This window comes from Clarias gariepinus, chromosome 22, assembly GCF_024256425.1.
Source record: "Clarias gariepinus isolate MV-2021 ecotype Netherlands chromosome 22, CGAR_prim_01v2, whole genome shotgun sequence".
Classification (NCBI taxonomy): domain Eukaryota; kingdom Metazoa; phylum Chordata; class Actinopteri; order Siluriformes; family Clariidae; genus Clarias; species Clarias gariepinus.
In genome coordinates, this window is record NC_071121.1 from 10,280,131 (window position 1) to 10,306,147 (window position 26,017).

Consider the following 26,017-nt stretch of genomic DNA (forward strand, 5'->3'; position numbering starts at 1 on the left):
GGGTCAGTTGTTTTGTAAACGAGGTGGGACGGAGAGGTCTCGGAGGCCTTGGCCTAGGACTGTACTCCATGCTCTGACAGCTGCTGTTGACCTGAAACCCCCCTTCACACATATACACACACACGCACACACCCCATTTTCTCCCCAACTGGGGGATTTACCGTCCAGCCGGGCGCCACTCCCTAACCCGACTGCAGCGGAGGAGGTTGGAAATAAACACATTACTCAGTAGACATACAGGGGAAAGCATCTGGAAGTTTTCCATAGGATTTATTCCACCCATTGGTGAATAGAAAAATAGGATAAAGGCAAAACAAAGACGGAAAATCTAGACGTGATTTTAATTCATTGCTTACATTTAAAAAAAGGGAGAGAGAGAGAGAGGAAAAAAAAACAATTTTTAAAACATTTGCATAAAGAGCTTTGTGCCTTTCATTTCCCTGCAACAAAGACAAAGGAAAAAAGTTATTCTTTGGGATCCGTTTAGATGATGATTTATTTAGACGCTGTTTTTTTTTTTTTTTCGGTTTGTTTTTTGTCAATCCACCTACAACAAAAAAAAAAAAAAACCTATAAATATTTTTTTTCCTTGTATTTTTATGCTTAAGTAGCATTTGAAATCGGGACTCAGTATTTCAGCAAGAATACATAGCAAATAAAAAAAGTGAACAAAAGTGTCACATTTTGTTCAATAATAATAAAAAAATGTAATTCGTGCAACAATACTTAACAAAAAAAAGTACCACTTATGTTACCTTCACTATATTCTCCTCTAAAGCAATTTTTATTGTACAATTCAACATAACATTCTCCCACGTGACGTCTGTATGATTCGCCGTCTACGCCTGCAGATCCGGAGATCAGAAACCCCCCCGACCAGCAGACCAGCACGGAGCGAAGGACCCGGAAAGTCTTTTTTCTTGGCTGCTCCTTCGGATCATGGCTTTTGGTCGTGAGAGTGTTAAGTGCTCTGCGTTCTCTTAACGCCCTGCACAGAGCCCGGGAGCAGCTATGTACCTTTTCTATCTGTCACAGGTAAACTTCGAGAAACTGTACAATAACAAGCTATCAGCTGAAATTCCACGTCCATTCATCTTTGGTATTGGACTGTGGAATGCATAGTTGCACTGATGAAGAGCAAATGAGTTCCTCGCTGCATTTATGTGTGTGTGTGTGTGTGTGTGTGTGTTTTAATCCTGTCAAGATGATTCTGTTTCTCAGAACTAGGGATTTGAACTGGCTGGAAGCTGGATTAAGAAAGACAAAAGCAAGAAAATAAATGTCCTTTTATGTTGGATTTCTCTGCTTTGAAAGGCTCGGGGTACTGCAAGTGTTCGTCACAGCCGTGAGTGCCGTGAAAGAAGGCTGGGGCTCTCTCGCTCGCACACGTATGGCGTTGAAGCGCTGCGGTCTCATCGCGTTCACCTCGCACATACAGTACACAAGACACACACACTGTTGCTTCCTGTCTCGTCCACAGGTCCCATTTGCTCATCTTTGGATTTGGTTTATTCGCAGCCACTGCACTGGGTGGAGCTGTTTAGACTTGCAATGTTTCAGGCTCTATATCTGTACAATTCTTGCCACATTATAAGTGCCTCAGCGCAAAGGTCCTAAAGTTTGCTCTTTTTTTTTTTGTTTTGTTTTTTTGTTTTTACTCCCCGAATTTTTAAGGGTGGGGATGTGAAAGGAAGAGGAGAATAGTTCAAAGACATCCGCTTCCTCTTGTCCCCCCCCCTACCCCCCTCCCCAGACCCCTCTCTGTGTCCGTCTCCTTCCTTTAGAGCTGCTCCAGCCGTACAGGGAAGCAGGCGGCGTTTTGAATCGTATTCTCTATGAGAGAGCTTTATTGGAGTCATAAGCCGCCCCCGTAGGGGGGTTTCCGTTTTCCTGCTTGGGGGAGGCACGGCAGGCTGGAGGGGCGCTGAACGGAGAGGCGGTGCTACGGGCCGATGGTGGCCGGGTCTCTGCAGGCAGGGGGTCTCGGTCCGGTGGGCGCAGAGCAGATGGTGCTAGTGGGAGGGCCACCGGGAAGCTGGTCATGTAGAATATTCTGCCAGTGCGTCGGGCCACCTGAGGATAACAGTCACATACACGCTAACGTTACGACTCGCGAAACAAGAGGACCTTGGGTGTATACAGTATCATTTAACCTTCAGTAGCTTTTTCTCACTGCTGCTTCAATTACATTAACTTAATCACTTAATGTATGTCTCAGACATATTTTTCTTATGTTTCATTTAACAAAGTAACATTTCTTATGTTACTTAACAAAGAAGAAAAAAATATATACTCATTAACAGAGGGAATCTTTTTTTATTGCGACATTTGTTTTACGGTTGTGGAAGAAGTCTTGGATGTCAGTGTTGTGTAACTAGATTCTTTAAAAAGGGGCAATTTTGCCTTCTTGGTAACATTATGAATAATTGTGTATACGTGTGTTTTCAAAAAAGAGAAAAAACAAAGGCTGAAGGTCTCAGTGGTTAAGGCGTTGGACTACAGATAGGAAGGTTCCAGGTTCAAACCCCAGCACCACCTAGTTGTCGTTATTGGGCCCTTGTGCAAGTCCATGCTCAGATTTAGAATGAAATAAAAAGTGGCTCTGGATAAGGGCGTCTACCGAATGCAATATACAGTACGTACCAAAGTGTAACTAAAAAACAAATAAAAAGTATAATGTTCATTAATAAATGAAGCATCGCTGTATAATCATTCCCTAATTTCAGTGGTGTGAAAGAGAGAGAGAGAAAAAACCTTTTAAATGATCCTGTAGCTGATTATTTTCCTATAACAGCATGCCTTGGGGTGTTTTATTGCTTCCTTTACATACTTTATAAAATTATTTTATTATGTATATAAACCGTTTCCATATACGCGTAACATTTTGTATGTTGCAAATCTGGGTGTTAAAAATACATTTGAAGTAGCACTGAAAAAGTCTCAAGGGTTCAATTTAAATGGATTAAAGCACACTGTGACTTCTAGGATTTAAAGACGCAAGCATCTGCTTACTATGGCATACTAGCTCTGCTCCTTTTATTATTGAGGAAAAAAAAGTTTATTTGCATTCATTTACAGTTCAACAACAAAGACACAATGATTTCCGATCGTCCCCGATACCTGAGAGCGGATCTTGAGAGCCGGACCGAGTTTCAGCCCCATGTGGTTGAGCAGGTGCTCTTCGGTCAACAGGGCCAGCGTCTCTCCGTCAATAGCCTGCTCCCGAAACACCTGACGAAAGACACGTGACCTCAGTCTCACAGTCACACGCTCGCAATCGTTTAATCTTCACTCGGCATGCACGGAAGCATTCACAAAGATGTGGTGAACTTCTTTAAATGAAAATGAGGATGGATGATGCGTTGAGCATGCAGGTGTTTGTGGGGTGTGACGTGAGTGTGACGGACAGAGCTGTGAGCGAGACAAAGATAAGAGCAGTGCGGAGCGGCCCTTGGCCAGTGCTCAAACAGCCAACTTTAAAGCGGCTAGCCATCACTAATATCTAATAGCGCTATTGTAAAATTCGTCACCACGAATTCTGGCCACTCTATAAATTTGCAGCCCGAGTCTCCCCCCCCCTCTCCCCTGTCTACTCTCTCTCTGTTTCCGGCATCCCCCCTGGTTGAGAGGGCCGGGGAGAGGAAGTGTGTGGCGCTCTGCTCCTGCTCTTGTCCTCACCTGGGCGTACTCTCCACAGCCTGCCAGGCTGCTGATGAAGCTGCACACCTCTTCCACACTCCACTTGCTGATGTCCTCTGCCGCCGCCGCCGCCTCCTCCCCGTCCACAAACAGACCTCCCATGGCGCCTGGCAGCCCGCCGAGCCGAGAGGAAGCATAAATCATTAGAAAAAGAAACCCCGTGAAGAAGCCCCTCCCCACCCTACACACACTCTCTCACACACACACACACACACATAACACGCACATGGCTCGATTAATGACCCCATCTATTTCAGAGTTCAGTAAGGGTCAGAAATGGGGCCTCTTCCTATGGGAGGTCCCTGCACTGCAGGGTGAGCATGTAGGTAATGTATTTCAGATGGCTGGAACTGCTCTCGGGGAGAGGGAGAGAAATAGCACCTCCATGAATGGCGATAAACCTCTAGCTGATGGGATTACGGAATATGTCGTATTTCATAGTCCCGACTCCGAGTGACAGGTCTTATAAATAAATATTTAGGCTACAGAACAAAAAATATGCTGATTCATTCATAAAATGTCTGTGTGAGACTTTATAGGGTCTGAAATAAAGTCTGCTAAGCTAGGTGGTTGTCTCCTGAATGAATAGTTTAGCATTCAATTGAGTTCCCCACTCTCTCTCTCTCTTTCTCTCTCTCTCCTTCTGGGATTTTAGTTGGGTTCTGGATCTGAAACTTTATGGCTCATAAAAAGAGCGGAGTGGGTGTATGAGCTCAGACCCCAGACACACTGTGCATTTGTATGTGTGTTTGTATTGTGAGGCAATGAGTTTGAGGCAGAAACCTGCAATCCGATATCTGCAATCTGTGATTTCTTATCTTGGTTACTTTGGACTAGGATCTTGAAATTGTTATGTCTAGACAACACTTTCCATTGGATAAGATTAGACATTTGTATAAAATGATCAAAACTCACCGGCATGGAAATAAGGGTTGGCGTAGGGGAAGCCGAAGGGCAGTGTCTGTCCTGGCAGTATGGGAAAAGGGGGCAGTGCTCCTGGTGGGAGATACTTGGCTTCGCTCTTGCTTAGTCCTGGTGCGAAGAGATGATGGCTGGGTGATTCTGGCGCTGTCGAGCTGCAGGGGACACTGAGCCTGTCCGAGCCTTCCCCGAGTGCCTCACTTGGCTTGGCCGTGTCCTTGCTTTGGCAAGCTTCTGAGCTCAAGCTGTGCCCATCTGCTTTAGCCTGTCCCTCTGGCCGCTCCTCACTCGCTTCGTCGTCGCTTTCCGAGTCTTTCATGTCTTCATCATGTCCGTCCGTGTCTCCCCCAGGCCCCTTGGACTGCGACGGGTCATCCCCTTGCGCCGTGCCACCTTTCTTTAAGTTCCTGCGGCTGATGGACTCCTTGAAGGCACTGCTCACCATCGCCCCCTGGTGGCTAAGTGAGAGCAGAGGTGTGTTGTTGTGGCGCAAAAGCAGCATGGCATTGCGGCGGGTGACGTCGTCAGGCATGTCGTGAAGGCTACGTAGGGCCGGGTGCTCTGCAGGCAGACCCGGATGGAGAGCGAGCGGCTCGGCTAACAGGCGCTGCCGCTGAACGTTCTCTATCTCCTTCTGTCTCAGCAGCTCCGCAGACATCTCCAATCTGCAATAAGGTCCTTCGTTAGTACCGAAAAATTGTCATGCGATAAAAATTTTTTAGCTGGTAAACGCTGATTTGGCCAATATGTTCATAAACATACGTTTTTTTTAAACAAATCTAAAGGATTTTTAAATATTTATTAATTGATATCATTTATGTAAAAAATACTTATTTTTAAATGGATATGGTAATTTTAATACCTGTCACATGACCTTCATCACATATTTTCTCTCTAATGCTGGTAAATACCCACAATCACTTCCCATGATGCTTAAGCAAGGTGTTGTGTTTGTGTGAATTTTTATTGATAATGATCAATAATAATCAAGAAGAAGACATTGTGTACTTTAGGAAAATATTGGATATTGTGACTATATTGACATTTTATTCCTGTATAGTTGCGTTATTGTAATTGTCATGGTGCAACCATTGTGTGGAATGGAGCATTAGTTGACATGATGCGATGCCGCTAGAAGGTTACTACACACGCCAGTAATAATTCAATACCTAGCGAGGTTCTGTTTGCGCAGCATCTCCTGTTGACGTGCAAACATCTCAGCTTGAGCAGGCTGCAGGAAACCGTATGCTGTAGAGAGTAAACAGAGAAAAAAATCATATAGACATAACATAAATCCAACGGAAATGTAATATTTCCAGGTATTTCCAGAATTCCCAACATGTACACATGTGCAGGATCCCAAACGTGAAAATTCCCAAACAGCCAAAACAAAATGTGGAGCTGATCCTCACCTGGTGCTTGGCACAGAGCGGAGGGCATGCCGAGGAACGGTGGCCGCAGATGAGGGCCCAGTGCGATGTGAGGGGCGTTTTGCGGGGACAGTAGTGGCGGAGGATGGGATAAATCTCTGTGTGAACACAAAAACAAACTGAATGAGTAAACCTGAAAGACTTCTTCCTTTCCAGTCCTTACTTATTAGGATGCCAGTCTATTAAAGGAGCAGTTTGAAATTTTTAGAGCCCTTTACTCCCTTTGAGGTGGGATGTAATTACAACAAAAACACTGACCCTGCAAGTGATCCCCGAAATGAAACCATCCCCTCTGCTGGAACTAAGGCCCCATGGACACCTAGCATTAACAGGTAAGTAGACCGACCTTAAGTACGGCATTCAAAAATGGTGTGGGACACACATGGCCACGGTACGCTGTTAGCGTGAACGCAAATGCATCCCTGTGTGCCCTGGAGAGCAGCAGAGGAGGATCCTAATTGACCGCCCCAGCCAGAAACCATTCTAAGGCTGTTTGGAAATCGTGCTGAATGGTAGAGCTCTCCGCTTCAGAGCTAATGGATAAAGGCAAAGCTGTAACAGCAGAGACAAAAAGGAGCTGGTTTTTCATAGCTTCATTTGTCATCTCATCTCTCATTCATTTCATAAGTTTCATTAGCGGACCCGGGCATTAAAACACTGGAACAGGTACATGAGCTATTGACGAGTAATGACTCATAATTGTGTCACCTAGAAGACGATTTGTTCCCTTTTAAATCTGGTTGCTTTTACTTCTGCATCTGGGTTATTCATTATTGATCTAACTCTGTATTCGGATTTCTGTAAAACTGCCTTGTGACCGTATATGCATAAAATCCAATCGGATTGGAAAAGCCACCACTAAGGCTGCGACCTTCGGGGTACACACATGCTGGTATCGAGCAAACTAGCAACATATGTTACAAGACAATCCTGATAAATACATTTCTTTATATAATTATTCGATTAACACGCATTTACGTTAACATTTAATGGCGTGACAGCTGGGATATTTTAAGTTTCCGACACCTAGCATGAATAGAAAAATGTAACAATATGCTAAACCATTAACTCTAGCGTGATACACTGTGTGTGTGTTTTACAGTATGTTTTGTGTAAATGCTGCGTACTTCCTCTTTGCCTATTTTCATCCCTCGCTCCAGTGCATGTGTGCAGCGATAGCCCCTCATCAGTCCTGTCACGCTACGGCCAGCGGCACTGTTTGTACCCTGGGCCTTTCCCTTTCCTCCCCCTCCTCACTCCCTAGCTCGCTCCTCGGCCCCGCCACACTGGTAATGAGGGCTGAATACACAATAAGAGCATGTCATACTCTGACAGCTGGGGCAGCCCCTCTGCCTCGCCTGGGCTACAGGCTGAAGCACCTCCTAATTAACACAGACCTTCCTCTTCTACCCTTGAGCACCCACACACGCATACACACACACACACACGCACGCACAAACCTCCTCCTGCTGTCTTTTATTGGCTGCATTCAGCCAATAAATGGTGGTGTGTGGCGCGGTCCCCCCCCCCCCCCTTCCATTTTCAAAAAGGCCCTCAATTATGTTTTTCTCCTTTTGTATGTCCAGAGAATACGGACGGCTCTTATTCAATACTGCATACACCGTTATCGAGCAGTGGCGATGGAACGGGCAAAGCAACAAGGAGAGGAAAGTGCAAGGAAGACGGAGATATAGAGGGATTGTATAAAGCCAGCAGCAAATGTAACCATGTTGTTGTGATATATGTGGTTAGACGACAGAAAGAAATGTTCTTGTCTGAACTTCCAAATAGTTGAATGGACAGTCTGAAGGCTTGGAGACCCCAAAATGCAAAGTGAAATGCAAGGCGGTTTGTCCATCGCCCCATTTACAGTATGAACATCAACACAGTTTTTTCACAATGTCTAATCTTCTTCATATTGCTGAATGACTAAAGAGATTTGACCTCTGGGTCAAATTAGATTTATACCCTAGTGAAACAAAAAGTCATGGATGGTCATGTACATGTTGTAAATGATCATGTTCTAAAGGTGAAACCTTATAAAAGCAAAATATAAATGTGAATATTCTTAGATTTCAGTCAAAAGAATTTCTAGGGATGTACAAAGGGTTGCATGTGTGCGGATTGATCATTAAAATATATGTTGTGCTGTATACAGTATACAATACCAGTCCGCACATTTCACTCACTCACTCATCTTCTGTACCGCTTTATCCTGTACTCAGGGTCGCGGGGATCTGGAGCCTATCCCGGGAGTCTTAGGGCACGAGGCAGGGTACACCCTGGACAGGGTGCCAATCCATCACAGGCACACACACACACATACACACACTCACACTCTCATTCAAACACTACGGGCAATTTGAGAACGCCAATAAGCCTAACCTGCATATCTTTGGACTGTGGGAGGAAACCGGAGTACCCGGAGGAAACCCACCAAGCACGGTTAGAACATGCAAACTCCATGCACACAGAAGTGCAAGGCGACAACAACACCACCCTCTACAGATTTCAAAACTATGGAATTAGGTAATTAAGTTACAACGACTACAAAAACAACAGTCAGTTGTTATTTTAAGACATAAAGGTCAGCTACGGCCAACATGCTAAAAAAATCAACTCATTTCTCTAGCATGATACATAGTGTGTGTTTTTGCAAGAACAGTATTGTCATGTGGATTTGCAAAACCCATCGAGCATCACGATGAAACTGACTCTCATGAAGACCTTTCCAGGAAAGCAGGACCAAAACTTACCCCATACAAGAGGAAAACTTTATTTAGATTTAAAATCACCAATTACCAAACACCACCTCGGATTAGAGCCGTTATGAAGGCTTTACAGAGCATAAGTAGCAGACACATCTCAATATTAACTGTTTACCGGAGATTACGCCCTATTTTGGATGGCTTAGGACTGTTTTAGAAAAAACAAAACAAAAAAAAACATTGAATAAGAAGGTGCATCCAAACTTTTGACTGGTACTGTATCTATGTGTGTTTTTAGAATGTTGTCATATAATCGGTGTGGGATCACATGCAATTTTTCCTAACCATTTTTTGCTTAGTGTGCCAATAATTCTGATCGGTTCAAATTATATATGAATATATGCAGTATGTAAACCCTGCACGTATCCTCAGGAACACTTGCACACTGCATGAAGTCAACACACAGGCGAGAGTGCAGCGTCGTTGCTTTGTTGTTGTGAGCAGTTCTTGCTGCAGGGGAAGGGAACCGGAGCAGTGCAGCACAAAACAAACACACCAACATCCAACATCCATACACAACGAGGGGAAAGAAACAACGTGAAATCAAGAAAGCAAGAAAAGAGAGTCAGCTTTTGTCTTGCTCTACATGGGCTCCCATCATGCCCAAACTAAATAGCCCTTGCATGTCATTATCCCTGGAAACAACAACAAAAAAAAACTTACAATACAAAAAAAAAAAAAAAAGATAGAACAGGAAAGAAAAGAGAGTGAAGCAGGAAGAGGTTGAAACAAGCAGTGGGGGAGGAAAGAGGAGGGAGAGGGAGAGGGAGAGAGAAAAGAGAGAGAGGAGGGGGGTGTCTTCGATCGATCGGGGCCGCTGTTGAAATGTTAATGCTAATCGTATAATCGCTTTCCGCCGGTGCCTTGCGCTTCGGTGGCAGCGCCAATTAATCTCGGGGAAGGCAGCGCATGACCTTGGAGCCTGGAGCCGGGCGGGCAGCCCAGCCGTGCTTATGTAATTACACTGTGAAGTGTGTAATCACCTGGTCTAATCCCTCAGGCCGCACAATTAGGCCGAGCGTCGCTGGCCGGGGCCCGCCAAGCTTCGTGCCGCCCCGCGCGGCCCGCAGATGAATAACGGTCAATTAAAGCTGCATGACTGGGGCCGCGAGGCGTCCGCTCGATCGTAATTAGCTGTAATCATGAGGAGACGTACCCGGCAGACGTGCTTCTCTTTTTATAGGAAGCAATTTAGAAGGAGGCAGGCTTTCCCCGTTTCATTTTGGGTTCCGAGGGGGGCGATAAGAAAGGGGTGGGCTAGCAGGAGAGGTGTTTTTCTGTTTTGCTGAGACTTAACTCCTTCACACCTCCAGTACACGCACATGTACGCAGAGAAATTCAGTATTTGTTTCCCATGATGCTCACATACTCCCTTCATTTAGGCTTAGTCTCTTTCTCTCACCAGAGGGAAACTCTTAATGAGCCATGCTTATATCAGTTTTATATATTTGTCCTAAATAGCAAACCATGTCATACTTCTCACCAACTCTCTCTCCCTCTCCTCTGCTCCAAACCTCAGGCAGTTCCCTCATGTGTGACGACCTGTCAGTGTGGCGGCAGCATTCCGCCCTGTGTGTGTGTATGTGTGTGTGTGTGTGTGTGTGCGTGTGCTTATGTGTGTGTGTCTTAACTGGCCAGACCAGAGAGAGATGAGAGAGGAGTGGAGCGGAGCTGACAGGACGGCCATTAATGAGCGGAGCGCAGGGGATTAGCCGCTCTCCGTGCCGCTCCTGCCTTGCCTCGCCTCGCCTTCCCTCCACAGGAACACATTTGCACAGGAAGCTCATTAAAATGCATGAGGCTCTCACTCGTGCTCTCACTCCCGTTCCCCACCACCACCTCCCACCCCCAGACCACTGTCTGTTCCTACTGCCGCTCCACATGCCAAATGCATTAGGATTTGCCTTGCAAATTCCCTAAATGCAATCAGACAAATGGTTGGCTGGGGCTGAAGAGTTATCGATCGCTGTAATGATTTGTTTTTAACAATAGCCACTAATGGGCATTGGATAATCAATTATGGACAGTCGATGGAAAGGTGAGCTTGAGCAATGGCTTTCGGCTCACCCTTTCAGCCGGCCTGGCTCCCAGTCGATGCTTTATATGGGAGGCTGGAATTGGACATGCCTGTCCTTTTCACAATGTCATTCTTAGTCAATGGCAAAAGCATGTGACCCCCTCTGTCCTGACTGGAAGCACTCCAAAGCCACAGATGATGTGGGGCCATAGAGTATTCACTATTATTGGTAAAGCAAGGGTTAAATCTAGAAAAACAAAAGAGGAAGTCAAAAAAAAGAAAGAAAGAAAGAAGGAACAAAAAAACAACACCCCTCACCCCTGACCAGGAAAGCATGCAGGGCTAGTTAACATCAGTAGTCCTGTGTGGCTAATTATGGCAGGTGAGCGGAGTAAGGGCGACTGGCTGGCCCGAGCTGCATGCTGTGCTCCCGTCAGGGCACGGAACAGAATGCAACGCCTACGCTACCCCCCTTCCTCCCTCCCTCCATCTCTCACGCCTCGTCTCACCAGCCCATTATCGATCCTCCGGCTTCCCGTGCCACATAAATAATCGACAAGCAATTACCCGCCCACTCCCGCTGCTTGGGCTTTCTTTGGAGGCGGAGGCGAGCGCCAGGGCCTTGCGGGGAGGGGGGAATGGGAAGAAGGGGAGCGCGGGGAGGTGTGCGGCGCCTGGACGACCGGCGAAGCCCGAAGCCCCATAAATACCTCCTGACAAGATCAAATCGGACAAGGATGCAAAGAAGTAATGCCCACTGGCAATCGGATCCCATTAAAGAGATTTTCCTTTATATCGCTGCCTCTGCTTCAGTACCATCGGCCTTCCTTCCTCTTCTTCTCTTTTTCCCTGATTTTAACATACAGTACAGTTTCCTTCCTATTTTCCTTTTTTTTTTTTTCCTTTTTTACAACAAGCGGTCACCCACTCAAAATCAGCATGCAGTATTTATCAGAGTTGGATGTTGGGTTCATTATTAACGTGAAATATTCATGTTATTTTAAAAACGTAGGACGTCCCCCCCTCTGTTTCAGTGGTTTTAAAGTATGCCTGAGATGTGTTCCCTCTGCACAGGGTCAATTTATTCACACGGGCTGTTCAAATCTGCTCAAGCCCACAATGTTGATTTGTGAAAACACCTCCATACGTGTGGTTTGAATCCCACTGGTCCTTGAGAGATCGTGAAATTGGTCTGAGAAGTAAAGAGGAAAGTCTTGGCCTACTCACCAACAAATAAACAACAACAAAAAAAAATCTTACCCCAGCCTCCAGCGGCCGCAGACCACCCCCCTCCCCCCGCCCAACCCCCAACTGCATCACACCCCTTCTAACCCAAACACCCTCCATCCACCCAATCAATCCTATGGTTTGGATAAATATCCTTGTTTTTGTATAACTTGGTCGTTTTTAGAGTGTTTAATGATAATAAGTTGCTAATATATCTAAATACATTTTTTTGCTATACATACCGCTCACTGAAGTGGGCATCCCTGTGCTGGGGCAGACCTTGTTTTCTCCTCTGGCTGGAGGAGCTGCCTGCAGAGGGGAGGTGAGCCTCCATGGCTCCTGGGTTCCTTACAGCGTTCAGAGCCTCCTGACGCACACGAAGCAGATCTGAGGAGACCCATAACATAATGCTTAGAACATTCCTACATAATGATTTATGATCAGTGCTTAAAATCAGAATATCCAAGACCACTTGGTGCAGAACATTCTGTCCTACTAGTGTCTTAATGGCACCTCATTTGTAGTCCAGAGAGAAATGAACAGGACACACATGACGCACAAATGACCTCATTTTTGGTTTACCATCTAAAGTTGATCTTTTTCTTTGAGTACTGTATTCTGTAGTAACAGTCTCTCTCTCTGCCTCTCTCTCTCCCTGTCTGTCTCTCTTATAGCAGACTGGCCAAGCCCATCTCCCATCATTACCAAACTAACAGGGTCACAACAGGAAGCGCACAATCTAATGAAAGGGTGTTAAATAGAAAATCCATCCTGTGCACCTCCCTCTCTCCCTCCTTCTTTCTCTCTCCTCCGGCCCTTTTTTAATTAGACAGTTCCCGTGGGAGCTGGCGGCCATTTCCGAGGCCGGCGTGTGGGGCTGAGCGATCAGGTCGGGGGTGGCGCGACAGATATTAATGTGTGCAGGGCCGCTGTATTGATCTGTTTATTGCACTTCCCCATGGGGGACCAGACCAACGGCAGACAAGCCCTCTAACAGCCAGAGAGAGAGAGAGAGAAAGAGAGAGAGAGAGAGAGAGAGAAGCAGACATTGAAAGACACAGAAATAGAAAACAAACTTAATGCAACAGCAAACTTAAAAAGAAAATTAAGTATTCCCTGCATTTGTCATGCATTTCCATTAATTCTTGAAGTTCGTCAAAACCTCTGAGGTGACTACGGTACTTTCAAGGTGTATGACACGATCTTCTGTCTTATAGAGTAGTATGAATAAAAATAAGGATGAAATTCAAGATCCCCCCCCCCCCCCCCCCCCCGGCTCTTCTCTACTCTACTCTGCCATAGCAGGCCCTGTCCTGCCTCATGCACACACATTTATTATTCTCTTTCATCGGCAAGAGAGCTTCGCCAGAGTAGGGTCACCTGGGGCTACAGCCCTGAGCTGAGCAGCCATCCCCATAGCACATGGTCAATCCCTGCCAAAAACCTCTAGAGCCAGAGGAGAGAAAAAAAAAAAAACAACAGCAAGATATTACCCTTTTTAATTCAGCCCCATTCACACTGCACCCAATGAAATATCTAACAGCATCCCCGCAATCACACATACGTGTCTGGGAGTGGAGGGAGATGGGGAAAGGCCAGAGCATGTATTTGACTTTGGAGGCTGCAGAATTCCCCTTCCTTCCTCCATTCCTGCTCCTTACATCAAGAAAGGACGGGAAGCTGGCGGAGGCCTCCAGGTGACCTTACGGCCCGTGGAGGGAAGACCGCGGCAAAGTACATCCCCCCCCCGACCCTTCCCATAAACCTCACGCATGCACGTCCATCCATGCATGCTTCCCAGCCTTTCATTTCAGGGCCTCCTCTTCAAACAGATGAAAGGCCACTCTGCGGGGACTCAGGCAAGAGGGAGCAACGAGGGTGGGGGTGGGGGGGGAGGGATGCGGGACAGAAAGAGAGAATGTAAAAGCAGGCTGGTGCAGAGAGAGAGAGAGAGAGAGAGAGAGAGAGTTACAGGGATGTGTGGGAGAGCTTAGGGAGGCAGCTGCAGGGGTTCACAGGGACCTGGCCTGCTCCCCGTTGGTGTCAAGGAGCCTATGGCAGGCCCTTCACCTCATCTATGGAAGAGAGCCTAGCCTCACAGAAACACATGAAACACAGCAGATGAGGTGGAGGGTGCAGGGCAAAAAAAAAAAAGTAAGCAAAAAAAGAGGAGGAGAACTGCCTGAGGACAGAGTGGGATGTTTCTGAGGAGAGGATAAGGATGTGATAGAGCCATGAGAGAGTGTAAGAGAGAGGGAAGAAGGAAAAAAGGAGGTAAAGAAGCAGCTGGGGCTTGTGTTTCCTTGTCCCCGAGAGATTTCTTTAAGAAAAAAAAAAAAAAAAACTCCAGAAAAACAAGAACCGCCTGCACTGCATGCGCTATGAAGCAGGAGAGAAAACAAACAAGATCATATATTAAACTTGATCGTGGATGGAGTGAGATGGAGCCAGAGAGCAGAGGGAATTTCTGGGACAGGCAGACAGAGATTAAATTTTGGTTGAAGTGTGAGTCTAAAGAGAGAAGGTGTACACTTTTGCTGGAGGTATGTGCACAAATATGCAGATGGAGTAATATGAGAGCAAAAGTGCAGAAAGTGAAAAGTGACAGCGAAAAAAAGAAGAAGGGAAAAAGTTTTCTAATATGTATGTACAGTAGAGCACTGGGTAAGAAGAGGATCTCTCCCATCAAAGAGCTGGCAGGCAGAGGTGTTGGCAGCAGCTGACTGGCACAGCCTTATCACAGGCGCATGAGCTCAGCATGCATGGGCAAGCCGTCATGCGCACATTCCTCCAGGGGGAGGTTGAGGGGTTGTGTGCAGAGAACACCTCATCCCGGTAAGCCTGTTTTCAATGGCATGGCTTATGAAACTCTACACCTGCCTGAAGAACTGACTTAATATCATTAGAGCGTCGTGATATCCAAAATCTAACCTGATCTGTAAAATGCTCCGGATTTTTTGTTTTATCTCATCTGTGGCATCTTCACAGTATGTGAAGGAAGGAGAAAGCGAGCGTGTCTGACTCCACATGCCGCAAAAAAGCGTGCTTGCGTAAAGCTGAAGGAGCTGTGGGTGGCAAGGCGAGAGACAGAGATTTAACAGAATTCGGAAGGGAATCAATCGTAAGTGTGTCTGCAATGCACCACCACCACAAACCAGGAAACTTCCAGGAAAGAGAGAGTGAGCTTCGTAATACAGCACTAAAACCCCACCCGCACACACACACTCAGCCACTAATTTCTTTCAGATCCAAGAGAAGAGCAGTTCAATAATTTATAAATCACCTCATCGTCTGAATTTTTTCTGCTACCTGACATAAAAAATTACAACTGATCAAATCTAACTTAAAGTTGCAATTAAAGTATTCAAGTCTGCCTCAGAGTGCCACTAAAGTTCAGAAAACTTATTTTATATATATATATATATATATATATATATATATATATATATATATATATTCTTTATTGAAAACGTGACCAATGGTAAGGATGGACATTTTGCACGTTTAAAAGCATGTTTAAGATTAAATCACACTTCATAACGAACTGATACTTTTTTTTTTGTTTATGCCTTTATTTATAGTCTTCGAACAGTTCCTGTTCAACCCCACAACACTAAAGCCGATGGGGAAAAATCAAGAGTATTTGTCGTTGCCATGGTAGCTGTAATTTAAAGAGTTGGCTTGCAGCCAATCAAAGAGAACAAATCAATACACAGCGAACCTTGGGGCCTGATGGTGCCGTTATTTACTACTGTGTGCAGCGGCAGTCACAGATCGCTCACTCTGACATTCTGACACTGGGTGAGCTGGGCACTCAAAATAGAATTCTCAGCAATTTCCACTCGCACACCGCGCAAACTGGAGTAAGGTGTATCAGCGTGTGAGCCAAAGATAGCTAGTACTTTTTCTTTAGAGACATTACATCATTTGGTTTAGTGCTGTGAGAAAGTATTTGCCCCCTTTCCTGCTTGCTTTTTTTATTTTTTTTATTTTGCATATTTCTCACACTTATGATGATGGAGATAAGTGAATACATTTTAATATTACTCTAAGATAGCCCGAGGAAAATGTACTTTTATTAATTTCATCGATTAAGTTAAAAATGCTGTCCAAATTTACCTTCCGCTATTGTGAAAAAGTAATTGCCCCCCAAAACCTTTAAAATATATACAGGAGCTTGGACACAACATAATGTTTAGTGATTTGTTTTCTACATACTAAAACAAATACTGGAGATTTCAAAACTATAGTCTACTATAGTATAACAGTCGGTTGTTATTTTAAGCCACAACAAAACGGTCTGCTCTTCTGGAATAGGTCTTGTAAGAACAGTATGGCTAAGTGCATTTGCAAAACCAATCAAGCATTATGATGAAACTGGCTCTCATGAAGACCATTCCAGGAAGGTCAGATCAAAAAAAGTTCATTTAGGGATACCAGCCTCAAAAAAAATCACAAATTACCAGCACCTGAGATGCAGACACATGTCGTATCAATATCAACTGTTCAAGGGAGATTATTGCACATTCTGGAGACTTTTTTTTTACAGTGTAGAAGAAAAAAAATCAAGAAAGGCCATAAAATTAGAAAATGTTTCCAAACTTTTGGCTGGTAATGTGCATACATATTCAAGTATACTTTAGGACAGGATGCTAGGTGCCAGACGAGCTAGTTTGACTTACTGGAGTCACCAGTAAGTACCAGTTCAGATCAAGCTAACAGGAAGTCTACAGTAGCTCACAAAAACACCTGTTATGAACATGTAAAGCACCTTGAGGTGAATGGGTACAACAATAGATGTTCAGTTTTCACTTCTGTCCTCCGGCTGGCTAGAGAAGAACATTAACGTGGTCCATGAGCCCATCAGCCTCAAGGTTTGGCGTGTTCTGTGTAAGATTGTGATATGCCAGTCTGGTCACCATGGATGTAAAGAGTGGTTATTTGGGTACCGTCATTGCGTGTATATACTATATGCCTATCCCACACACATACACCTTTAAATCCAAATGCTCACCGTGAGTGGGGACGCCCATGCTGCTGGCGAGCTGGTAAAGACGCTGCTGCTGCTCTTCGTAAGAGCCATGTTCGTTCAGCGCTGACATCATCCGCCTATAGTGTTCTTCCGGGGTCATGTGACTGACCAGCTCCAATGCAGGGGTGTGTGAGTTTTCTGTAGAAAATAAAAGAGAATATTACGATCTGACCAAACCGTCTTTACCAGCATTTTGAAATACTCAATAGTTTTATTCATTATATGAATGTCTACCTGATCTGGCTAATAGGAATCTAACTTTTAGAAGTGATGTGTGTTTGATGTAACTGAAAAAAAAAAAAACTGAATGAGTTTGTAATCTGAGCTGCATGAAGCTTTAAATGAATCAAACGCAACATAAGGAAGAGTGGAAGACGTTTTTGATTGGAAAAGTGAGCATCAAAGTGAACCATGAGAGATTTCTGTTATATAAATGTACATTGTACACACACTCATTCATACACTATAGGAAATTTGGGAACACCTCTTAGCCTAATCTGCATGTCTTTGGACTGTGGGAGGAAATCAGAGCACCTGGAGGAAACCCACTAAGCACGGGAAGAACATGCAAACTGCATGCACTCAGACCCGAGGTGGGAATCCAACCCACAACCTGGAGGCGCAACATGACAGTGATAACCACTAAGCAACTGTGCCGCGCCCATGCCGGGATTTTAGTTTTACAATTTGTACGGCATTAATTTTTACAAATAAAAACTTGTCAATTTTAGTATCTTTCAAAATATCCTTTGCATAAATCCAGTATGAATGACGTTTTATATATATAATATATATATATATAAATAGTACACAATTTGAATTGGCCACATATACTTTTATATTTTTATAGTTTATATAACACACTAAGGATGATCTATAATACCATTAGATTATAACCTAGGCAGTAAGCATAATTACTTAATAGAAAGCAAACTGGTATTTGGCATGGATAATAAAAAAAAATCATAATCATAATCCTAGTGACGACAAGCTGACAAGACAAGAAGCTGGCGGTATTTTACGTGGATGCAAAATATTACTGTGGATAAATAAACACACACACACACACACACACACACACACACACACACACACACACACACACACACACACACAAATAATGCTGCAGTGATATTTTTTGATTAAGAAAGTGATTACTTTTACCTTTTCACATTTCCGTGCATATCCTATACATTTAAAGTAATTACAACTTGATTGCATTATTTTGTTATATATCTGGGTTTTATGATTGAAGTGACTGAATGCCAGTTTGTGAACAGAAACTGATGTGAATGCCAGTGAAGAGGCCTCAGTGACTGAATTATTAGGAGTGGACCAGGCAACCACAGAAGAGACAGTAACCCAAGGCAGAGCTGGGGGACCGGTGTCAAAGAGAGGGAGGAAGAGAAGAAGAAATCGAGGGTGAAAGGGAGGAAGAGAGAGAGAGAGAGAGAGAGAGAGAGAGAGAGAGAGGTGGGTGAGGAGAAAGAATAAGAAGGGGGGATATTTTTACCCTCTGCGTTGAAAGCTGAGTCTGGCCCCAGGCTGGCGGAGAGGGAAGGGGTGGGGGTGTGAGGGTACCGTGCCAAAAATCGGATAATCCACCAAAGGCCCTCAGGTGTGTGTGCGTGTGCGTGTGTGTGTGTGTGTGTGTGTGTAAACCAGAGAGCGTGAGCAAGAGAGAGATCGAAAGTGTGATAAAGAGAGAGGCACAGACTCTGTAATTACTGAAGTATACACAAGTTTTCAGATTTTGTAAGAAACCCGAGAATGTGAACAGCACAAACATATGGCTCTAGTATGTGTCTGCCTATTATATTCATTTGCATGCATTTGGCTATGGTACAAACGCACCTGCGCGCAAGGCTGAGCAATGACGTTTTGTTTTGCGCCTTGTCTTGTATAAGCTAAGAAGGTGTGTGTTTTGACTACGCCAGCGAGCGCATGAAATGCATTCACGGTTTTCTTTCTGTGTGCATGTGTGCCGGTGTCTGTGTCTACAGGGATTCTTGACATCGCCGCGGCATGCCTGGGAGTCTAGATCCACACCTTACTCCAAGTTTGTATCCCTGTAAATCTCTCTTGCATTTGCTTCTCTCATTAAAGACGGCACCTGATGCTTGAGAGTCTGCGCTCTCTCTCAGTTTTGTGAGGGCGGAAGATCTCAGCTACGAGCAGCAGCTGGGTCTGAGGCCCCACCCACACACGTATACGGTTAGGTCTCAAAACATCTTTTGGCCCTTGTTCTTATGAAAATGCGATTTTTGGTCACTGGAAAAGTTTTTCTTTTCTTCAACAAAGTCTCAAAGATGGAGAGATTTTAAAGCTTCATTTTCCTTGTTTTTGTGTGGATTGCTGTTGAAGACGCTGAAGACACAGACCCAGTTTGCACATGCATGTTGTGGATTCACCTTTTGACATCATGTGCAAAGAAAGAAAATGTTAATTATGGCAGCTGTTACTTTTTGGCTTGTAATTTCTAATTCAATTAAGTGCTTAAAAATGCACCACTTTAGTGTCAGTCCACATATATGAACTTTAATCCATGTTGGTGTTTTTTTTCTCCAGAATTTCATGTTCTCCGCTGCTTATCCATGCATGCTGGGCGCTTTATTCTGGGGGACTTTGAGAAAAATCTTTATGATATATAGTACAATCACTGGGCTGGCATACTTACAGTATGTGAGCATTACATCTTTAGTGCATTTGTGTACAGATGGAGTAGGGGTGTGTGTGCACCACACTGTCACTTTTTGTAACTGGCTCTAGTTAAGGGCATCTGCTACATGCTGTGAATGTTTCTTTATCTTTAGCACTTCAAATATATATACTGTGTATATATATATATATATATATATATATATATTTTTTTTTTTTTATTATTATTATTATTATTTTTAAATAGTTGGCAGCACGGTGGTGTAGTGGTTAGCACCGCGGCCTCGCACCTCCGAGGTCGAGGGTTTGATTCCCACCTCGGGTCAGTGTGCGTGGAGTTTGCATTTTCTTCAAATGCTCGGTGGGTACTCTGGTTTCCTCCCACAGTTCAAAAGACATGCAGATTTGGCTAATTGAAATTTCCGAATTCCCCATAGCGTTTGAGTGAGGGCTTGCAGAAAATATACGAACTCCTTCATGCAACTTTTTAGTCAAATGCACTAAAGATTTTTTTTTTTTTGAGATCCAGCTTGATCTCAGCGCTCAACACCTATAAGCACCGTTCTGAAAACTTTTCAGAAATAAAAAAAGAACACTGTGCCTTGTAATCACAGAAGTATAATGTATCCAAATTCAGACCCTTGCCAAGCATGGAGACGTTTCCAAAAACGGAAAAACTGAAAACTAGTCATATACATATCGACACGGCCTGGCACTTGTATACACCTGCTTACAAACGCACTAATCAAATCACAGGCCACAGAGACAGGGCGGTAGATCATCAGTGCCTGAAGTCATACTAATTTGATCGCCCACTACCGTGTACACAACGCACTTTGCTCATCACGCCATCATGGTAAGCACCTGGGAGAGTGATGAGCTCGCATTTAGGATCTAAAAATATGACTGTGAGTAACGACAGCCAAGTCTAAAAGCAGACGCGACATCGTCCTAATTCCTGGGTGTGGATGTGTCATGTTAAATACAGTCATTCTACTTTAAGGGCCGTGATCCAAACAGCGAGACCTTTCCATGTAGGAGTATAGTGTGTGACGTTAAATGGAGCGTCGTAACATTAAACCACGTCTGCACACACTCCGTCCAACCAGACACAGGGACGACTGCTAGATTCTAAATGTAATTATAATCGCCCTGCTTTCAGATAGTTGCCCCATTACTCTCAAAGTTACACATACAGTACAGTACACACATGCTAAACACAAACTAGCAGAACCTTTAAATCAAGGAGAGGAAATGGAGGAAGTCATGCGTGCAGAGCGTGGCGAGCACCCCCACCCAGCTCTGTGCTCTCAGCTTGAGCAGCTGACCTAATCTGAGCGGCAGGCGGTAAATCTGGCACTCGGCTGCTGGGGGTATCAGCCTCGCTCTCACCTCCCAGTTGTGCAGTCTCGGCTGTCGGCATGGGCGCACATGCATGTGATTTGTGCTGCCCTAGAGAGATGGAGAACGAAAGAAAGCGAGAGAAAGAGAGAGAGAGAGAAAGAGAGAGAGAAGTAAAGGGGGAAAAGAAAAGGGAACTAGAGAGAGAGAGCCGAAGTATAGAGAGCAAACTTAAAGTATCTCCCACAACTTAACAGGAAGAGGCAGAGAAAATAGAAAAGAAAGGTAAATAAGATATGGAATGAGAATCCAATGGTAGAGCGGTAAATGTTTAATCGAAAGATCTGCAAGAAATTACCCTCGATGGCTCTTACTAAGTCATTTATTCCTGTCAAACACACACACTAAAAAATAAATGGAATTCTAACACATTTAGTTGTCTTACTAGTTTTGTTCTAAGCATCGTCAAATTTTGGCACTTAATCGTACTGTATAAATCAGGGCTCATCCACTGATGCACCACGGTCCAGATGTTGATCTGTTAATTGGAACAAATCGAGGATTTTGAAAAATATCGTGTAGGAAACGGCCATAAACTCAATCCACAATCCAACATGGCTTCTGAGGTAGATTCTCATTTTCGGCTTGTTGCGGCTTAATTTGCGTGAATTATTTGGGTGGAGACAGCACCAAGAAAGCTAAGACGTCCATAGGAGAGACAACAGACGAAAATCGGCAATAAAAACGGAATGTTCAAAGGCAGTTCCATAAAGAACTATGAAAGTTCAAGGTTGTAAAAGTCCTGCTCAGAATTGATTAGCCAATAGAGGTTACATAAAGTACCACTACAAAAATAACCATTAAAAACTATTATAAAAAGATCACCACTTAGTCTTGTTATTCGACTTATTCTGACTTTTGTAAGCAAGGAACTGTAGCTAACAAAATTGTGTCATGAAAGCATCGTAACAACCTGCTCTCACATGAATGGGAACGACTGCAATAGTAAGTTTGCTAAAGGAAACACTGACAAATATATTACAGCCAAACAGTTCGCTGGTACAAATGTCCTGAATGTAATTGGCAGTACTAAATAAGTAAACAAACTACATCCTGTCAAGTTTAGCGTTGTTTAAATGCAGGCTTTTGTTTGATCTCCATAATTACGAACTTGTTATGGTAAAATCAGACGGGGTTCCTTAATACAATATGACATTTAATAAAGAAGTTTACCAATAAACACTTAAATATGTTTCCGAGTCAGCTCTAAAAGGCAGACTGTTAGGTCGCTGATTTCTTGCTGGGGAGATTCCCCAGGAACTTAGCAGTAAAGATCGGCAACATGTTGCTTTTATAGACGACATGCTTTATTTGCAGTACTACACGAGCTCCATCTGTGCAGACTAATCCAATGGCATAAGGTTATATTGAGTGGAGAACAAAGCATTTTGGTGTGAAGTAGACAGGCAGGGAAATTCAGTATTGGATGCTGATTCATCGCACACGCTGGGGGAACTTGTGAACCCAAAGGGTGAATGGTAGTAATCAACAACAGTGAGAATAACATCCGGGCTAATAAACAACCTTCTTAAAAAAAAAACTAAAAAAAAAAAACCCTAGGATAAAATCAGAATGTACGAAAACAGAATGTACATTTCTTAATCATTACCACTGCATCAAGCTGGACTCATTTTTTGGGAAAGTATACCAGCCAAAACATTTCTCTGAAATAGAAAATTGTGTACTCTGAAACTAATAATTATGTCTAAAACTTCATGCACTAGATAAGCAATTTTGCAAAATGATATATATATATATATATATATTCATATAATGTAATATATACCATGCAATATATATATATATATACAAACATTTTTACTTTACAATGCACCATAGGTAATAATGCTATTAATTTTTAAGGGAATTTGTTGTGGGTCAAAACTACAACACATATGACACTCATTAAAAGTGCATTATTAAATGATTATTAAAAGTCTTACAATCTATACCTAAAATAGTTAAAGAGATGTAGAAGTGGCAAAGGTCAAGCACACTACAGTCAAAACAAACTAGGAACAAGCTACACATGTAGTATTGCATCTGAATCTCAGAAACAATAAGATTCAATTATAATGGTATCTAAAAAATGATTTAAAAAGTAATTGAATTAAACGAATTTAGCAAGCTTATCATTAAACTTTTCGAGAAATGCTTCGGCCCAACAACTATCTTTAAAATAAACGCCTACTTAGACTCCTCACGTGGATAAAAGGCGCTGTAGAAAGTGAGAAGTAAAGTGAGTTTGTTTATTTGTACTTGTGTGTATGTAAATGGGTTAAGTCCAAAAGGTGGACATGGCTACTCCTCCTCTCCTCTGTCACTCCATCCCACCCACTGCCTCACCCAATGTAAGGTTAAACAGCTCTGATTACATTACACCACCTTTTTGGTCTCTCTCTCTCTCTCTCTCTCTTTCACACACACTCACACACACACACACACACACACACACATATATATGCAGTAATATACACACAGGTTTGCCTTTGAGGCTCTTACCTTTGGGAGACACGCTGCGGGACTTCTTGCTGTCAGACGGGCACTCGCTGCTGCTGCTCGGAGAATAGGCTCTCTTCTTGCTTAGAACATCATCTGGAAGAGAGGAGCAGAGCGGAGGAGTTCAGCACCAAGCCCAGGGGAAACAGAGCAAGGCTGCCTTGCTAGCTAGCAGACTAGCTACCTGAGTACATGCTGGAGCTGTGAGCGAGACGAGGAGCTGCCACAGCTCTGCCAGAGATGAGAGGGCCCTGTGCCAGTGCAGACGACAAATCTGTCTCTTACCAACACGCGCAGAGATTCAGTTTCTCTTTCTGTCACTTGCGCTCTCCTTCTGTCTCACACAAACACACTCCCTCCTCTCTCACGTACACTCTTTCTACGTCTCTCTCTCTTTCACCCTTGATCTCTACGTCTCTCCTAAGCTTACACAACCCAAACCTGGTCTAAAAGTAGTGCACAGACTAAAAAAAAAGAAATGAAAAAAAAACAAACAGGCAGGGGGAAAAAAAAAACCCAGACATCAAAACACTTTGTGGAAATCCTTTTTCTAGTTTTTCAAACTCGCTCTGTTTACAGTCCATATAAACCTCCCATCTTAGGCTAATCTCCCTTCCTCCCCCTCTCTCCCTTAACTTTCTCTGCTCTCTTTTTCTGTTTACGTCTTCTCTCCCTCTTCCTCTTTCTCTCTCACACCCTTTGTGTTGGAGTCCTGAGGCTGTCTGCTCAAGCCCTGCGCAGCTCGTTGCTCATGTCTAGTGTACGATTACAGCACCCTCCTCCCTCAAGAGCGCATCTCAAATCAATATCCTGCTAATCATGCTGGCAGGGGCTGCTGAGAGCGTGGTGCTGCATGCACGCAGGAAGGAAGAGACCGTTTGTCATTGCACTTTCTCTCACTCCATCTCTCTCTCTCTCTCTCTTTTCAGCTCAAGCCGCAGATACCTCTTCCTCTCTTTCTCTTTTGGGCTTTCATCGCCTTACGTTAATAATAGAAACATTATGACAAACTAGCCTCATCAGATGCATCCATCTGGCTGTTCACACTTAAAGCACACTTACATAAGACTACATCCTTAAAGCGCAACAAGCTCTGGATACACTGGACCTTAACACATCTGTAATCCAAAGACTACACACTTACACATATACACAGCAGCACTTCAACTCTTGGTGCAAAACACTTTGGTCATCTCTCTCTCTCTCTCTCTCTCTCTCTGTTATAAGACTGTCTGAATAAGTGGAATAAAAGGAGAAGGGGGGAAAAAAAAGCAAGCCCATGCATGAAAGGACTTTTGGAGTGGAAGAGCAAGGTCTGGGAGGCTTTGTGAGAAGCGAGTTGCACTAATGATGGCGTTTGATGTGTTTCCTGAGATGGAAGGAGGCCTATCCTCTTCTAGAGAGTGAGGGCTTTTAATAGGCCTCTCTTCTGCGCTTTAGTCACATCACTCCAAGTTTTCCACCTCTCTGAATCTCCAACAGTTCTTCCCATTCCATCCTTGAACAAAACTAAACAGGAACAATTTTGGGTGCAGTGCATCGTTTGCCCTCTGCTATTTTGCTTGCAGAAGATTGATATTTTTATTTAAATTCCACGAAAAAACTGCGCTGTTAAGCTGTACTGTTTACAATGAACCTAAGGAAAGAGCAAGCTCTGACTGAGTGGGTGCAAACAAGAAGAGTAGGTGAACGCAGAGGAACTTTTAACATATCATGAAGCACAGGCTTGCTGAAACAGTGCAGCATGTTATGGTGCTAGTACCAAAGATTATCAGTCGATACGTTGAGTTTGTGTGCTCTCGTTCCCTGTCTTTTTCTGTCTGACTCTAAACTCTAAACAGGCGTAGCAATGCTATCTACATCTGTGTCACTCCATTACTTATCAGACCTCTTTTCTATCCAGTTCTGCCTCCTCAATCTCTCCGCTCGCCAAACAGGGGCATGGCTCTGATCTCAGGGCAGAGCCATCCAATCTCATCCATATCTGCCACTCGTGCATATAACATTTGGAACAGAAAATCTCCAACAAACCAGACTGAAGGCTAATAAATCGGATCAAAATGTAATCGAATATATCACAAAGTTCGAGTTGTAACGGTTACTAGTCGGCAGATCTGATAGAAAATCTGATAATCTGACAACATGCTGAAAGTCTTTCCCATACCAGCAGCTTGTACATCAGTTCCAGCTCTAATTAAAACCACAGGTTGTCCTAAAATGTTACCGTTTCTGATAAACCAATTAAAAACTAACATGGTAAAGGGTATGCTTTTTGAAGCTTTCTTTATGGAGAGGCTTATTTAATTAAGAGTCAGAACTCCGTAGTAACCGTCACTAAGTTTTCAGTCTTCAGGACAGAGGACTT

The 26,017-nt window shown here is 43.8% G+C and overlaps 1 protein-coding gene across 5 annotated transcripts in view; it reads right to left on the reverse strand.

Annotated features, from left to right (window-relative positions):
- Positions 1–253: 253 nt before the first annotated feature.
- Positions 254–26,017, reverse strand: part of samd11 (sterile alpha motif domain containing 11) — a 58,115-nt gene continuing 32,351 nt past the window's right edge. For 3 of the 5 annotated variants that reach the window (XM_053482958.1, XM_053482957.1, XM_053482960.1), the window contains exons 5-13: positions 23,656–23,748; positions 17,077–17,232; positions 12,305–12,449; positions 6,033–6,148; positions 5,790–5,868; positions 4,615–5,285; positions 3,679–3,806; positions 3,121–3,231; positions 254–2,073 (exon numbers count right to left, since the gene is read on the reverse strand). In XM_053482958.1, the coding sequence (XP_053338933.1) occupies positions 1,834–2,073; positions 3,121–3,231; positions 3,679–3,806; positions 4,615–5,285; positions 5,790–5,868; positions 6,033–6,148; positions 12,305–12,449; positions 17,077–17,232; positions 23,656–23,748 (1,739 nt within the window). In that variant the 3' untranslated portion in view covers positions 254–1,833. The remainder of the gene's footprint in view (positions 2,074–3,120; positions 3,232–3,678; positions 3,807–4,614; positions 5,286–5,789; positions 5,869–6,032; positions 6,149–12,304; positions 12,450–17,076; positions 17,233–23,655; positions 23,749–26,017) is intronic. The other 2 variants (XM_053482959.1, XR_008356119.1) reach the window with 2 other exon arrangements.